Genomic DNA, 12,556 nt, shown 5'->3' on the forward strand with positions numbered 1-12,556 from the left:
TTCAGAGCAAGTTTACTGATTACTGATTACAACGTCCTTTTGCATGAACAACTGGACGTGTCACGTGCAATGTACAAAAGACAAGTGGCATTAATGGGTCCCTTATGCGCGATAAATAAATTAATCCCAACCAATTGTCACAAAAAAAAAAAAAAAGAAAGAAGAAAAAGAGAATGTAATAATCAATACTTGAAAGAAAAAAGGGATAAACAGAAAAGAATGAAACATTAAATAGTTTGCCTTATCAAACTGTCTTGCTTATGTGTGCATTGTGGCTCTGTCTGGGTCATAAGTTCTCACTCCTTCCCTCTCTATTTAAACCAGACCATCTTCTTTGTGGGCTATCTATCTTAAGCGCCATTCCCTCTCCTTCTCTACCTTCCCTGATTTCCCCTCCTCTCATCCTCTCTATCTCTGTCTGTGTTGCAAAGACAGACAGAGAGAGACAAGCACACCACAGAACACAGAGCAGAAAAAAAAAAAAAAAGATGAGTGGGTTCAGTCTAAGAAGCCTCTCTTTGATCCTTCTCATAGCTTTTCTCGTTTGGTGTTCTGCATTTGAAGTTTGCAATGCCAGAAGAGGGAAGCACTGGAGGCAGAGCAGAGCTGCCAGCTCGGCCTCTCTGTCTAAGAAGAAAGGAAAGAGTCATGGTAGCGGTAGTAGCCACCACCACGGCAGAAGCGGAGGTGGAAATGGGTCGAAAACAAAATCTCCAGCTCCTTCGCCGTCGCCGGGAACAGTATTCCCAGGACCGATAGCGGAAGCTCCGATTCCACCACCGGGGAATAGTGGAAACAATGATAGTCAGCCTGCGGTGTTTGATGTGTTGGATTTCGGCGCAAAGGGCGACGGAGAGACCTACGACACGAAGGTGATGCTTCTATTTCTCTCTTGAGAATTGTCTTCATCGACCCGCTGGATGTTATTTATGGTTAACGAGTATGATGAACTTTGAATGAAGAACGATAAAGGGTTAGGCGGGTTCTAATTGTTGGTTTAGACGCATAAACGGAGATTTTGATGACAAGTTACATTCTTCTACAGTTCTACCGGGGTTTTTGAAGGCGTGTTATTTAATGGAAGCTAGCTTGAGAAGAACGGAGCAAAGAGCCGATGCTCGTCGTAATGTCTTTCACAGTTGCAGTCTCGCAGACGCATAATGCTCTGTGGGTATGGTAGAATGTCGTGGTCTAAAATCATCGGAACAGTCATTAATAACTGAAGGGGTAATTTGGTCAAAGTAACGATGTTTAATGTGTTTTGGCGGGGTTTAGGTATTTTCGGTAGTTATAGGGCATTTTGGTCAAATAGGTTGCTATTGGTCACAGGAAGTGGAAGTGAAATATAAAAAGAACAGGTAAAGGTAATTGTCGTGACGGTTGCCGTCACTTTTTACAAAATAGATGAGGGTCTACTGTCTAGGGCGTATACAATTGCCGGAAATGATAATAATACCACTAAATAAGAGACAAGAGATCTTCCTAGAGAGAAAGGACAACGGCCATCCCATCGGGCGGGACCACCGAAAATTTTATTCCGATTAAGGCTATTTGTTTGGTCAAGATTCCAACAATAATTTTATACGATTTCATACGTACGGACCACCACATATTATTATTTACCACTTTGTATTTGTTGGTATTGTTGTTGTTGTTTGTCAATCTTTTAAGTTGTTTTGCTTCGGTGCAACGCAGGCATTCCAAGCCGCATGGGCAGCTGCTTGTAAGGTGGAGGCATCAACAGTGGTGGTGCCTGCGGATTACGTGTTCCTCGTCGGGCCCATTTCTTTCTCTGGGCCTTATTGTGAATCTAACATTGTATTTCAGGTAAATTTAACGGAATTATTGATAAGATAGAAAAGTTTGAATTATCTCATAATTAATATTCTTTAATCTAGGTTTAGTTTAGAGAAAAAATAATAAGAAGTTGTGGGCTTGGGCTGTCGTCTGTCGAGTTCAATATCAAACTGTGATAGAAGTGGGGCTAGGTCTGGGTGGTCGCTCACTTATATGACAGTGAAGAAAAAAGCTGGGCCTACCTTTGTAGGTGGTCACTGGTGAGATGTCCGGCCCACTTCCATCACACTCACACTGCCATGCCAACAGTACAAATGGTGTGATCACGATCACGCATGGAATAGTGCTAGAAAATCGTACACTTGGATCCACTCCACTCGTCATTGAGAGTAGTGTTTTTGTTTTTTAACCATTAACCCATGTCCGTCCACTTAGCTGAGTCGGTGGCTTCGAGGAGGACAGAGTGGAGAGGCTGAGGCTGAGGCTGACAATGGAATCTGATGGCTTGCAGTTGGAAGGTACAATAATCGCTCCCACGATCTCCAGTGCTTGGGGGTCGGGACTGTTGCAATGGCTTGAGTTCACGAAACTGCGGGGCATTACGATCCAAGGTGGAGGAATAATCGATGGCCGGGGTTCAGTCTGGTGGCAGGATTCCCCCTTTGATGAACCGATAGACAGTGAAACACGATTAATCATCCCAATTACCGACGAACCACCCACAGCTGCCAACTCCCGCATTCCGGTAATCAAATCCTCTCCTCCTTTTCATCTCTCTGCACAATTATTGTTTGGCTCATCAGATTTCGTAGAGGTAACAGGCGGGTCTCATTGATACCCATGTATTATCATGGCAGATAAACAGCACACTCGGAGGAAAAATGCCAAGTATCAAACCAACAGTAAGTATTAAAACTTTGTACCGATGTTTCTTCTTCCAATTTTCACGAAAGTAGCTAGCGAGGGTTATGGATTTATTTTATGTGTTCTTTCTGTGAGTAGGCTCTAAGGTTCTATGGCAGTTATAATGTAACCGTCATAGGCATAACAATTCAAAACAGCCCCCAGTGTCATCTTAAATTTGATAACTGTGTTGGAGTCGAGGTCTACAACATGACCACCAACTCTCCCGGCGACAGCCTCAACACCGACGGAATCCACCTGCAGAACTCCAAAGATGTGCTGATCCACAGCACCAACCTCGCTTGTGGTAATTTCCTGGACCCTTTCATACTTGACACCACACCACCATGGCCAAAGTTAGGATGTAGGATTTAGGAAACAAAGTTGGGACTTGGAAGAATTCAATTAAGAACTTATCTTTTAATGAATTGGGAGTAGCTAAAACTAAAAGCATTTTGTCTCTTGGACTGGTGCCCCGCCCCGCTAAACCCCCGAGGTCACATAATCTTACCCACTTGGTGTTCTGTACAATCACATCATCAAAGTCAGGACCACTAGAATCATGACACATGGCAAACATTTGTCCCCCACAAAAACATCCTCAGCTCAATCTTATTCCACGTAATACTCCTCTTTTTCCCTGTGCTGTCCAGTACTGGAGCTTTGTACCTCTATTGGCTCCACCCTTTTGATCCTCTGCCTTCTTCGGTTCTTCCAAAAAATATTAACAGGAAAAAAAAAACAACCTAGCGAGAGACAAATGGCATTTTGGACTAGTTGGCATCACAAGGAAAAAGAAAATAAAACAGCAGTAACAATGTTGCACAACTCTGGCGCCCTACCTAACCATTGAATTATTGAAAAGAACTAGGATTCACCTGTGAGTTGAGTCTCTTGAGATGTGTGCTCAGAGACACTGCCAATATCTTCAGTATCCATGTGAATTTTTCTGTAGCTATGTCTGGAACTAGAAGCTGTAGCTGGTTAAAAAAATGCAGCAAAAGAAAAATAAAATATAATTTACCTGGACCTTAAACAAAATAATGAATCAACTGAAACCTATGATACCTGTACCACATTGTGTAGGACACTTTGATTTTTAGTGTAAATTTTGTATTCACTACTTTATCCAGTCTTGACATTGCTGTAACTGGATAGCTCAGGGGACATCCGATGGATGGCTGCACCAATACATTCTTTTTCCTTCTTCCAAATCTCTGCTTATTTAAGCCTCTGTTAATCGTGCAGGTGATGACTGTGTATCCATACAGACTGGATGCTCAAATGTATACATACATAATGTGAACTGTGGGCCTGGACATGGAATCAGCATTGGAGGGCTAGGAAGGGACAACACAAAAGCCTGTGTGACAAACATTACTGTCCGAGATATCATGATGCACAACACCATGACCGGTGTCAGAATCAAGACATGGCAGGTAAACCCACCTTAATTCCTCAACTAATTGCCTCCTATGTCTAAGCAACTCTTCTGTGTTGGGACTAAACTTATTAATAATTAACTACTTGAAATTGACAGATTCAAATCCAAATCCTCAGTTTAAGTTGATAGGATAACTAAATTTCGTCAAACAGAACTCACCCAAGTACTGAATGCTCTCATTTGGGAACTTAAAACAACTCTGAAAATTTTATCAAGAACTGTAACAGTTTTAAGCCACTTGGGACTAAGAAGTTTTGAGTTTCTTATTACAACTTCCAAGTTGTTGTCAGTGCTAGACCTTATTTCAATTTTGTCCTCCACAGGGTGGGTCTGGTTCTGTACAAGGAGTACTCTTCTCAAACATTCAGGTTTCTGAAGTTCAACTTCCCATTGTAATTGATCAATTCTACTGCGACAAGAGCACATGCAAGAACCAATCATCAGCAGTTGCACTGTCAGGCATCACCTATGAGAAAATAAAAGGGACATACACAGTAAAACCTGTACACTTTGCATGCAGCGATAGCTTACCATGCATAGACGTTACTCTATCCAACATAGAGCTACAACCAATTCAAGAACGTTATCACATGTATAACCCCTTCTGTTGGCAGACCTTTGGTGAGTTGAGTACTCCCACTGTCCCCCAAATTGACTGTCTGCAGATTGGCAAGCCATCAAGCAACCGGATTCAATCTGATTATGATTCTTGTTGAGCCAAGCGTAGGATATGATGATGTTTTCATGTGCGGTTGTGAATTCCGGCCCCTTTACACCATTTGTCGTTACTCACAAAGTATATATTTAGGTGACATGTCTATGGTAATTCTTATCACTAGGAGACTACAGTGATTCCCATTTAGAGGGAGTATACAGGGCATTGTTATTTGCTAGACTTCTACAGTACAGAGCATAAAGCAGCTTGCTTGCTAGGGTGGATTTCACCATTATTTGATAGTATACAAATGTTATGTTTGCCAGATGTATAATATTTAGATTGCAGCATATATTGAATTTCACCATCACTACAGAATATAGTAATAATACATGCCTGTTTTACAAAATTGATGAAAGGGTTGATGTGTTTTTCTTAATGAAGTTTTGTCTACTGATTGGAAGCCTGGCAGGATATGGCAAAGCATATCTTAATGTGCATGAAAACAATTTCTATAAAAATCCAGTAGTGCTTCTCAAGTCATTATTTGCCTTTTCTTTGCGATCCCAAAAGAACAAAAATTGATGTTGAATGAACCCTACAAAATTCTGCTTAGCCCTATGTATGCTAACCCGGGCTCTAAAAAGGCAAATTCTCCAACCATAATCACAAGATAATGGACTCAAGAAGATAGTGTTTGACTTAATACTAAGGATTTGGATCAAGATTGGTGGAGCTTTTATAAATAATCAAGGTTGCATTCGGATAGTAAAACATGATTGATAAGTCATGAGGGTTCTGTTAGGACTGAGTTTTAATGTTTACTGTAAGAGTCGAGGCTGGGATGCTCCATTGGGTTCGGTAATCTTGTGGAGAAAAGGGACTCTAGTGTGGTGGTATGATGGATTGATGGATGCAAGGAGGCAATTCAGCATGCCACAAGGGAAGCTAGATCTCTGGCCAAAAGCATTAATGTTACTTTCAGAAGGATCCAAAGATGGGCCAATACCATGGCAAGCATTTTGGCTAGGGATGATGCAAATTGTAGGAGCTGTATTGGGGTCTAATCCCCCATCTTTGGGGTCTATGTTCTGTAACTTTCGAGATGTTATTTGTTGGGACATGGGGAAAGAGTAGTTTAGTGCCAACCCTTGTTATTGGTGTGCATATGCACCATCCTCTGTTAGAATGTCCTCAGTCAGTTATTGGGGATGGTTGGGGTGCAGCCCTTGTTACAGACTTACAGTCTGCTAAAATATAGATAGCCTACATATGGAGTACTTTCTTCAATGTTAAATCCCGAAACTCTCCAATATGATCTACAAATCAGCCTTTGCTTTCTCCTGCTTAGCTAGTTCTTTAATGTGATTCCTTGTGCATTATTGCTTGCTATTCATATGTAGCATATAGATTGCAGTGGCAAGGAGAAAAACTCATAATTGACTGAAATTTGCATAACCAAATTAGCAACATATAGGGAATATTTCTACATGGCACCTGACGAGGCTGTGCAACAGTGCAAGCTTGTGTCCAAACTATGATCTTCTAAAACAAGTAACTGTTGCCTTCTTCTCTATGGATCAATCTTCTCAGGGCTTGGCAATCAACTCTTAGTTTCATACTTCTTTTCTTGGACCTGTATAGATGGTATATCCAATACTAAAAATAAGTTATCTGTTTTATTAGAAATTCCAGAGCAGGAAAAAAAAAACAGTGAATTTACTAACTTTTTTCATCAGCAGCAAAATAAAAGGCATTTTAGTAAAAGTACAAGTGCAGGAAAAAGCAAGTCCAGATTCCCCATGAAAAAAAGAAAAGATAAAGAAAAGCAGGAGCTACCACAGATCCACAAGCGGCACCCCTGCACAAAAAAGGAGTACATGTAAGAAATATATAAGCATAATCAACTTGATAATGGGAAGCTCAGTAATAAAAATGAGGACACTGAGAGCGACAGGGGGGACAGAGAAGATCCCAATTCCTTCTGTCCTTACTATACTGTCTGTTATAGAGTTGGCAGATACAGAAAACCCAATGGAATGAGGGGTTCACCCTTGAGATCAAAGATTTTGTCCTCTATAGCCTTCTGAAATATGAATTAACGTCCAATTGACGCTATTGTAACTATGCGGAAGTCATCTTGAATGCAAGTAAATCCCCTTGTGGCTGACAGCCCATAGAAACTGATACGCTTAGTTCAATGAGAGACAAAACATCTGCTCTCGCATTGTCCTTGGATCTGTCTCGTTCTGATCAGTCTTGTGCTATCTTGAGAGGTTCCTCCAATCCCCTTGTTCGTCTTGATTACCCAAAGAGATCATCCATACTTTCCCTTCAATCTTCTGGGTTTTGCTTCATACTCTTTTATAAGGATGCGTTTACAAAGGAGTCTTAGCGAGGGAAAATTGATTTTATTGCTTTTTAGAAGTCACAAAAAGTGATGTAAACAACATTTTGAATTGTTATGTTTGTCTTTTGAATTCTTTGTGGCAACCCGTTTCATAGTGGTTTGTGGTGGAACCTGATCCTTATTCAGCATAGGTCCAAACCAAATAAGAAGAGTTATGTATTTTGAGGGGGCGGGGTCTCTTATATATTTAGTCTTTGTCTTGTGAGAGAAGAATGAGACATTTGGATGTATTTGGGGTTTAGTGTTTTCTGTGAGAGAGGTTGTGAGTGCACAATTCTACATTTTTTCTCCATAGTGTATTTCTGTTCGTTCTTCGCCATTAGACATAGGCTATAAATTGAACCACGTAAATCTGTATGTTTTCTTTGCTTGTTTATCTTTCATTTTAAATGTCATTCAAATCTGTTTATCTTGGGTTTTCCGCAACATTGACAAGTAGCAAAAAAACTGCATTTGATCAAGCTGAAACAAGATACACGAATGCTCCATTGAAGAAGCTATTAAAAGAAAATTCATCCAAAAGCTAGTTTTTTTTGTCTGAACGACAGTATATATGGGCTGTTTGAATTTACCAAACAGATCTTATGGGCTCTCTGTATGGGGCGCACCTCACAAAGAAAGAAGCTACGTAGCCCGCCCAAACAATTACTTACGGCTTTTTTTAAACAAATATTAACAGTTTTTTCCCACTTATAAAAGTAATTTCCCAATAGCATAGGCTATTTAGTAAAAGTAATTTCCTAATAACACAAGTTATTTGGCAAACACAATCACCTTAAACAAAACAGGAAATTACCATTATGGATTCCACATTTTACATCGGCATAGGTTGAAAGTGGAACTTGTTTGGTCTGATAGAAAATAAGTTGACGATAATTTCTCAATCCTTCAGCTGTAGATACGTAAGGAATTTATGCATTTATAATTGTATAGATTACCAAAGTCTGTATTTTTGGATGGGTGATCGGTGACCACTAACGTGTTGCTCTTATGGTACGCATGTTATTTGTAGCAAATACCGTTTCCACTTTCTGCATTTTAATATTTGTTGAGGTAGGATGTATTCACAACAAAAGCTGTCCCAACAACATTCCAACAATTATTGTGTTCGCATATCTCACCATGAAACTTGAATCCACCATGCTTATAATGTGTAAACATAGATCATGTTGGAAATAATTTTTTGTTTTGAACAGATCCAGCCCTTGGGGAAAACTTTAATGATTCATAGAATAATTATAGGAGTTTCAGAGACTATGTGCTCACAAACTATACGATTATATTTACAAGTGTAATATACTCATTCATGATCTCTTAGATTAAGGTCATACTAATATTTTTTTTTTATACATATAATGTCAAAGTATTCCGTAAGGTTATAGGCTTCATCCTTGACGGGATCATAAAAACTATTTATAACATTCATAGAGTGAGAAAATACTGAAAGGGAACGAATCATCTTCCTAATTGCCTGCTTTAGTCCATATCCTACCTTATTTTAAAAATGCCATAATGGTGATTCATGATGTCCAACTTGAAAAAAACACAGATCTATAAAATTACACAAAAATTTTTAAGTAATCAAGGTTTTAAAAGGCTAAAGGCGTAATTGAGGCCTAATGGCCCAAAAAGGTGAGTATAAGCCTTAAGGCATTGTAAGGTGTAAGCTTTAAAGCTTAAGAATGTAATTAATTAAAGCTTATAAATCAATAAAAATAACATATAATATACCAAAAGTTAGAATGATAGAAAGCATAAATATCCATAAAATAAAAGTTTATTAGCAATAACTTTTGACATTTAATCATTAAATAAAATAAAACAATTATAAACATTTTACATTTCATGTTTCAAAATGCAAAACTCTCAAATAATTCAAATAAACAATTTAGAATAAAAGAAAATTATGAAGAACCATCCATATAATTGGATATTAAATTTATGGTCATCCAATAGTTTAGAAGAAAGAGAACAACTTAGTTAATTTGATCTATGCAAAAAAAAAAAGTCAATAAAAAATCCATTTGGAAAAGAAATGAAAAAAATTAATAATAATAACAAACTTGAGATGCTATATTTAGAATAATTAAAAAAAAAATCCACCTGGTATATCCAAGAGAAAGTGAGAAACTAATTTGATTAGCCTTTTTTTGCATTGAACTCTCTTAAAACACTAAGAGAATTTAATAGAACTTGATTTTCCTTACTGGTTTTTCATTTTACTCTTTTTATTTATTTGGCCCACAATTATTGAAATGCCTTCTCCATATATTTTGAATATAAAAATGCATAAAATATATATATCTTTTGTGTTAAATCACTAAATAATCATTGATACTTGAGGCATATACCTTTTTACGCCTCAATCTACGCCTCATGCCTTGAGGTTTGAAGAATAAGAAAAGACTTATGTTTTATTATAATCTAACAAAGTTTGATGTGAGAGTTAAGCTTTGAGACATAATTTGTGATTCTTGCCTCAAGGTGTAAGCTTCACGTCTTAGAGCTTAAGATTTTTAAAACAATGACTACAAGCCCGTTTTGGAGGGCTTCTGTGTTATTAAGTTGATCGAGCTGTTTTGGAGAAACTATGTCAGATAGCTTCACGAAAAGGAGATTTTGTGGTTTTTGTAAAGGATAATTTTAGCTTTTCAAAATTTTGACAACTACATCATCACGATGTTTCAGGTTTCTTAGTTCATAAAACACTAGAAGCCACTTCATGAAAGCCCTCCCAAACGGGATGACTTCGATCAGGGCAAGTCCGTTCTCACACCCACCAGACAGCCTCTTTCAGTCTTGCATCGTAAATATCTTCCATGAAATAAAGTATATAAATAAGGAGATATTCTCAATGTAAGGCTATAAAAACTGCTCGAATGAGCGTTGCCTTGACCGAAGTCGAATTCTTTCCAAACGGGCACTACTTCCCATCTTCCCCAACATTTGGCCGAGCCATTGGAGTCTTTCTTCGCCTGAGAGCCTCAACACCGGAACAAAAGTGGGATAACCCAGGAATGTAATTGCTCCTCACAGCATTTTGCAGCCGTGTATCGAAAACATAATCCATCAATGACATCATGTAAGTATGGGATGTAGAGAATGTGCGGATACAGAAGATTGGTGCGAGTAGTAAATCCGGACTCCCCATGAGCCCGTTTGACTAATCTGGGCTACTTCTGCAGTCCAAGCGAATGGAACAGCCCAAGCCCCTCTAACAAAGATAGTCTCGTTTGACTAATCTGGGCTGCTTCTTCAAAATGCGGGTCAAGGCCCTTTCATTCCTTAGTCAACGTTGGGGCGGTTCTGATGATGCATGGGTCTAATATAATTTTTACATTGTGGTTTAATCTTTGACGGGTCAATTAAGCAAATTCGGATTAGCGGAACGTTTTAATTATTCAGCGGAATGTGAAATTAATGATGAGGTTCCAGGTCAATTAATTAAATGTATGGCCCAATTAAGCTGAACAGGTAAAGCGTTCAGCTAAACCATGGTACAATTAAGCTGGCCACGTCACAATTTATATATAACAAGAGATTGAAAACATGATGAGGTGGCCCGTTTTGATTGGGTTTGTCGTAGACAAACTGAAATGCAGGGTGGAAACTCAAGCAGCCAATCAATTCTGGGTGATTTCGTAGTTTATCAGAAATTTGGGCCATGTTTTGTTCAATTCTCATTCTTTTTCATTTTTATCCAAGATGAAATTCTAAAATGAAAAAGAATTGGTAAAAGTAGGCGGAATAAGAAAATATTGTTATAAACCAAACACTCTTTTCTTAAAAATGTTTTTTTTTTTTCACACTAACAAGTGTCCTATGTTGCTCATTTCCATTCTTCTTCTTCAAAAAAAGTGTCGGTAATCACAAACCACCAGCCTAGGTCTCCAATAATCAATGTTCACCAATTGGCATAGATGTTTTGTAGAAATGCTTTCGTAAAAGTGCTTTTATATTTCTACAAAAGAACTTTCATAAAAATACTTTCGTAAAATTGCTTTTATAAAAGTGATCTTATAAAAGTTCTTTTGTAAAAGTGCTTTCGTAAAAATACTTCCATAAAAGTGATTTTATAAAAGTATTTTTGTAAATGTACTTGCATAAAAGTACTTTCGTAAAAGTGATTTTATAAAAGTGCTTTTGTAAGTGTTTTCATAAAAATATTTCTATAAAAGTGCTTTTATAGAAGTACTTTTGTAAAAATGCTTTTGCAAAAGTGCTTTTATAAAAGTACTTTCATAAAAATACATTTGTAAAAGTGCTTTCATAAAAATATTTTCGTAAAAGTGCTTTTATAAAGTACTTTCATAAAAGTGCTTTTGTAAAAGTAATTCTGTAAAAATGCTTTTATAAAAGTATTTTTTATAAAAGTACTTCAATAAAAGTGCTTTCGTAATTCATAAAAGTGTTTTCATGTAAAAATACTTTTATAAAAGTGTTTTCGTAAAAGTACTTTTGTACAAGTGCTTTCGCAAAAGTAAACATCTATGACATCGGTTTTATAGGTAAAGTTTCTTCAAAGAATAAAATAGCAAGATGTGGAATGATTATTTTTCATGCTATAAGCTAATTAATTTTTTGTGCCATGGGACTTATTTTTCATTTTAAAAAGAATGTAGCCCTTGGCAAGAACTTTGTAACCAAACATTCTAATGTCATTCATTCATGCCTAGAATGAGCAAGAATTAAGAGAATGAAGTCCAAAGCAATGAGCCAAGATGTACCCCAATTAACATTTTAAGATTGGTCACCTATCTAAATTAATGAATTGCAGTTATGTAGTGATATCACACAGCACAAGCTAAGCAATTTGTCCGGTCCCAGTGGTAGCCAAAGTTGTTGGGAAATGGGGTTACTGAAACTTGGAGGAGAAGTTATGAGGCATGTTTGAAGACATTGTCTTTAAATAATTTTTGAAGAACCTTGGGCGAGAATATGCAACTAGCAAAGTTGAAGAGTTTTCAAAAAAACATTTTGTGAGACAGTGGCAGATAGGATTGAAAGAGAGATAAAGTTATTTTTGAAATTGTGTGTACAAATGCTTGATTCACGCTCCTTTCTCATTGTGCCGCACGCATATGTGTGTGCGCGTTACGCGGCAGCAATTTAAGGAGAGTAAATCAACTCCTATTAAAAAACCCAAATCAATTCTTGTAATTTTCTAATGTGTAACAAGTTAAAAACTGGTTTTAGTAAGAGAAAAAACTATTTCCCAAGACATGTCCATAGGTATATTTTTTAATGTTATTGACCAATCAAACCCATTGGATTTAATCTTTAATGAAATTAAAATCCAACAAGTGAACTGGACGTACGTCTAATGGAAAAAAAATCAAAATTTTAA

The 12,556-nt window shown here is 37.5% G+C and overlaps 1 protein-coding gene across 1 annotated transcript; it reads left to right on the forward strand.

The window, feature by feature from the left end:
- Positions 1–226: 226 nt before the first annotated feature.
- LOC148862806 (polygalacturonase At1g48100-like) lies at positions 227–5,208 on the forward strand. The gene is made up of 7 exons (XM_088975737.1): positions 227–872; positions 1,696–1,827; positions 2,309–2,542; positions 2,655–2,699; positions 2,800–3,007; positions 3,949–4,139; positions 4,468–5,208. The coding sequence occupies exons 1-7, from the start codon at positions 261–263 to the stop codon at positions 4,858–4,860; spliced, it is 1,815 nt and encodes a 604-aa protein (XP_088831863.1). The 5' UTR covers positions 227–260; the 3' UTR covers positions 4,861–5,208.
- Positions 5,209–12,556: the final 7,348 nt, after the last annotated feature.

The sequence above is a fragment of the Nelumbo lutea genome, chromosome 3 (genome assembly GCF_056320005.1).
Source record: "Nelumbo lutea isolate HS-2025 chromosome 3, American lotus-T2T, whole genome shotgun sequence".
Taxonomy (NCBI): domain Eukaryota; kingdom Viridiplantae; phylum Streptophyta; class Magnoliopsida; order Proteales; family Nelumbonaceae; genus Nelumbo; species Nelumbo lutea.

Bases quoted from the DNA above. Each gene is read 5' to 3' on its own strand.
- LOC148862806 (XM_088975737.1), top strand. From the start codon at position 261: ATGTGTGCATTGTGGCTCTGTCTGGGTCATAAGTTCTCACTCCTTCCC. The intron at 873-1,695 runs GTGATGCTTCTA...GGTGCAACGCAG, and splicing joins GAGAGACCTACGACACGAAG to GCATTCCAAGCCGCATGGGC. The intron at 4,140-4,467 runs GTAAACCCACCT...TGTCCTCCACAG, and splicing joins TCAGAATCAAGACATGGCAG to GGTGGGTCTGGTTCTGTACA.